At 32.7% G+C, this 3,835-nt stretch overlaps 1 protein-coding gene across 1 annotated transcript; it reads right to left on the minus strand.

Annotated features, from left to right (window-relative positions):
• Positions 1-1,692: 1,692 nt before the first annotated feature.
• On the minus strand, positions 1,693-2,304 carry LOC120181079 (transcription repressor OFP6-like). Its single transcript, XM_039186295.1, has one exon. It carries the CDS (start codon positions 2,302-2,304, stop codon positions 1,729-1,731), a length of 576 nt encoding a protein of 191 aa, XP_039042226.1. The 3' UTR covers positions 1,693-1,728.
• Between the last annotated feature and the right edge of the window lie 1,531 nt (positions 2,305-3,835).

Consider the following 3,835-nt stretch of genomic DNA (forward strand, 5'->3'; position numbering starts at 1 on the left):
ACTAATATTTAAAATGAAAAAATATCAAAGAAAAATGAGAACCGGAAACGAGCTTGTTCATGAACATAAATGAACGAGCTTATTCGTGAACATAAACGAAACGAACACGCATTTTCTCGTATTTGTCCATTTATTAAATGAACATAATTTTTTTTGTTCATACTTATTTATTTAACTTAACAAACGAACATTATACAAACGATTCATGAACAGTTCACTAAACACTATGTTGATTTACATTCCTACCTATTATACATGGCTTCATATGAAGTATTGGGGTTAAAACCCTATTTATATGCCATTTTTGCTTCGACCTCTTTAAGTAAAGGATTTACTGAAACCTAGACTTTACCTAGAAAAATCTTCAAATAAATTGAATTTATAGTGTAAGTTGTTAACGACAGAGATTAAACCCCAGAGCCCTGATATAACAGTCCATGGGCATTAAAATCAAGTGGGAACTTAATGATGAATTACTTTGTTGGGAAGTGTGAAAGAGCCATCATAAAAGAATCATACATCGGTTACTCGCATTAAAGCCAGATTGAAGACCTGTATTTTCAGTTCATCACATAACAGAAGAAGAAGCCACCTTCGTCTAATAGTAATTTAATTACTATTACTGTTCAAATCCCAACGCTCATGTTATCCATCGTGGGTTCAGAATGTTAAGATTCGCTGTCTGCCATCCCCATCCACTCTACCCCCAACCCCATTAACAAACAACATGGTACCCCCACCAGTATTATTCAACCCGACTAGATTTAAAAGGTTTATACTTTAATTTGACTCGACTCAAAAGTTCGTGAGATTAAAATGGTTAAGTTTAGTTCGAGCTCGAACAGACTTGAAACTTAAAATATTTTTCAATTAGAATTTGATTGAAGCTCGAACATAAACTTTAAGTATATAAAAACTCTATATTTCATTTAATAAAACATATATATGTTAATGTTATTAATAAAAATTAAAATTTTAATAATATATTGTTTTTCTAAGTTGCTTGGAATTTTTTGAGTTGTATATCAAGTAGATTCGCTTCGACTCGTTAAGAATTTGAGTCGTGTCTTGACTCAAATTGAATTCATTCTATTCAAGTATTGATCGAACTTGAATCAAATCCGTATATTTTATTATTTATCTCTTCTCATTTAGGGTTCTATCACCACCTGCCGATTTCCCTTGGCTCTTACAAATTATGCAAGTAATTTTACTCAACCAATGACCCCACCAGCAACATGTTTTTTTTAACAAAATGGTGGCAATTAATGATCTCTTCCTATGTTCGTATGGAAAGTAGCATGGCAAATTATATCTAAAATCACCTCAAGTCTCCATGATCTCATGATTTAAAAATGTCGGTTTGTTGTAAGTAGTCAAAAGTGAAAACAAAAAGAAGATACATACAGCATATTCCCACGAGTTTTGCCACTTTCATGGTCAAAGTCCAGAAAAAAATAAAAGAAATTTGTCCTACCTTGTAAGGCTGGGTAACAAACGACCCATCTACTACTAAAAGATTTGCTGGGTCTTTTACATATTTTTATATAATGTCAAAAGTTACTAATAAACTCCTAATCGTTAATTTAAACACTATTACATATTTAAATGTATTCCAACTAATTTTCACTAATCATCAACTAAAGAGCACCCTAAACACACGTACTGGACTTGGACTATACTCTAAAGCTAAAGCCCCTAAAAAATGTGGCATCAGCAATGCATTAGCTAGAACTTACGTGGCATGAACCCAAATTGCAGCTTAGAGGATGCACCGGCAGCATGCTTGACGGAGAACAGCCCATTCCATATCTCGGTGAAAGCTCTAACAATTATCCCGTGGAAATTGGGCGAATTCAGCTGCAAGAAGCAGTTTAGAAGCTCCTTCAAATCATCTTTCGAATATATCTCTTTCTCCAATATCATTTGCAACATGGAGTGCCTGAAATCCAAATAGGGGTCATCAGAGTCCTTTTTCACCGCCAAGCTATCTCCTCCGACGCGGCCAAACCCTCGTACGACCGCCGTTGGACACGTGGAGTCGTTGTCAATGTTCCAGTACCGAGGAGTGTGTGTGCTTGGAGAAAAAGAGGTGGCAGTTTCGCGTTCAGAGGAAGAACAATGGGTTGTTTTCTTGGACGAGGTTGAAGAAGAAGAGTAACCGTAAAAAAAAAGGGTTTTGTAAGGAGATTTTGGTTTTGGTTTAGGGTTGAAAAAAGCAGTGAGCTTGAGTTTCTTGCAGCTGCTGCACCCAAAGCTGACTGAGAAAGTGTTAAAGACCAGCTTCTTTCTGTTGCTCGACATTTTTTTTTAAAACAAATAGCTTACAAAAGAGTTGGATTCAAGAAGGGAGAGAGATAGAGATTGGTAGAATTTTGAGTTTGAGTTCAGAGAGAAAGGAAATGTGAAGATGGAGCCTAGGGTTGGTTTGGAGTTGGGATGAGGCAACATGGAGAAGTTGCCCATAAATATGCTGCACACGAGCTAGGAAGGTCCCAAGGGTGATAGAGTGACCCCACTGTGGTTTTCTAGTTTTATCAAAACTTGATCACAACCGTCAAATTTGAGTATTGTTTTCCATAAAAATGGCGTTAATTTCATCATATGTTCCCAACTATAACTCTCATTTTAAATTAGTTCTTAAACTTTTGAATGTTCTAATTCCATCCCTAAACTATGACTCTCGTTCTAGATTACTAGTCCTTAAACTTTTGAACATTCTAATTTCATCCTAAACTATGATTATCTTTCTAAATTACTCCCCAAATATTTGAATATTTCAATTTCATCCCCAAATTCATCCAAATATGTAATTAGTTTCAACCATAGTTTAACATAATTTTTTAAAAAATATAATAATATAACTTGGCCTAAAGATTATTAACAAGAGATGTGTATAATATATATGTATAGTTTGGGATGAAATTAGAATATTCAAAAAGTTTAGGATCGATTAGATTTCGGGTCAAGTCAATATCGGATTGGTTGATTTTCGATTTAGGTCAACCTTTAGATTAGGTCAATTTAGGTTGAATTGGTTATGAGTCTAATCAAAATCAAGTATATATAGAATAATTGATATATACTTGTAAAAATATGTCTTCTTATTTGTTAATTTTATCATTTAGGTTTAAATTTAATTCTCAATCGTTCAATATTTTGAATTAAACCATATTTAGAAATGATAAATCAATAATTTGATAATATGATCCTATAATAAGTGTTAGAATTTGTTATCAAAAATTTATATTGATCTCGTATGAAAAGTTTATAATGAGAAATATTTGATAAAGAAATAATTTTTATTAAATTTTTATTTCCAATTCTAAATTTAATATTTTTATTAAATTTTTAAAAAATAATACATAACTTTATTTGTTAAGTTTTAGTCGTAACATAAGTAAACTTGTTGAGTTAATCGATCGACGAAATAGCCAAGAGGAGGTGAATTGGCAATTAAAATTTTGGTGGAAGCTTTTGCAAAAAATAGAAAATAATTGCAAAGGTATTTAGAGTGGTTCGACTTTCTCAACCAAAGTCTACGTCCACTACCTTAACTATCCACACTAAGGATTTTCCACAAATTCACTAATTTGTCTTTCTTTTGAGGACAAAGAGTAACATTTCAAATCCCTCAAGAATTATACCCCAAATTCTTGAGAACACTCTTTCCCAAAGTGAACAATACAAATTTTGCAAACTTACAGAAAAACTTCACAAGGCAATATGTTTGCACAATTCTAGAACAAAGAAAGAACACTCAAGAATGAATATAATTGAGTACAAGTAGTGTTCTTGAAAGAAAAATGAATATTGAATGAAAAACCCGCTTGAA

Source organism: Hibiscus syriacus, unplaced genomic scaffold, assembly GCF_006381635.1.
Source record: "Hibiscus syriacus cultivar Baekdansim isolate YM2019G1 unplaced genomic scaffold, ASM638163v2 tig00112507_pilon, whole genome shotgun sequence".
NCBI classification, from domain to species: Eukaryota; Viridiplantae; Streptophyta; class Magnoliopsida; order Malvales; family Malvaceae; genus Hibiscus; species Hibiscus syriacus.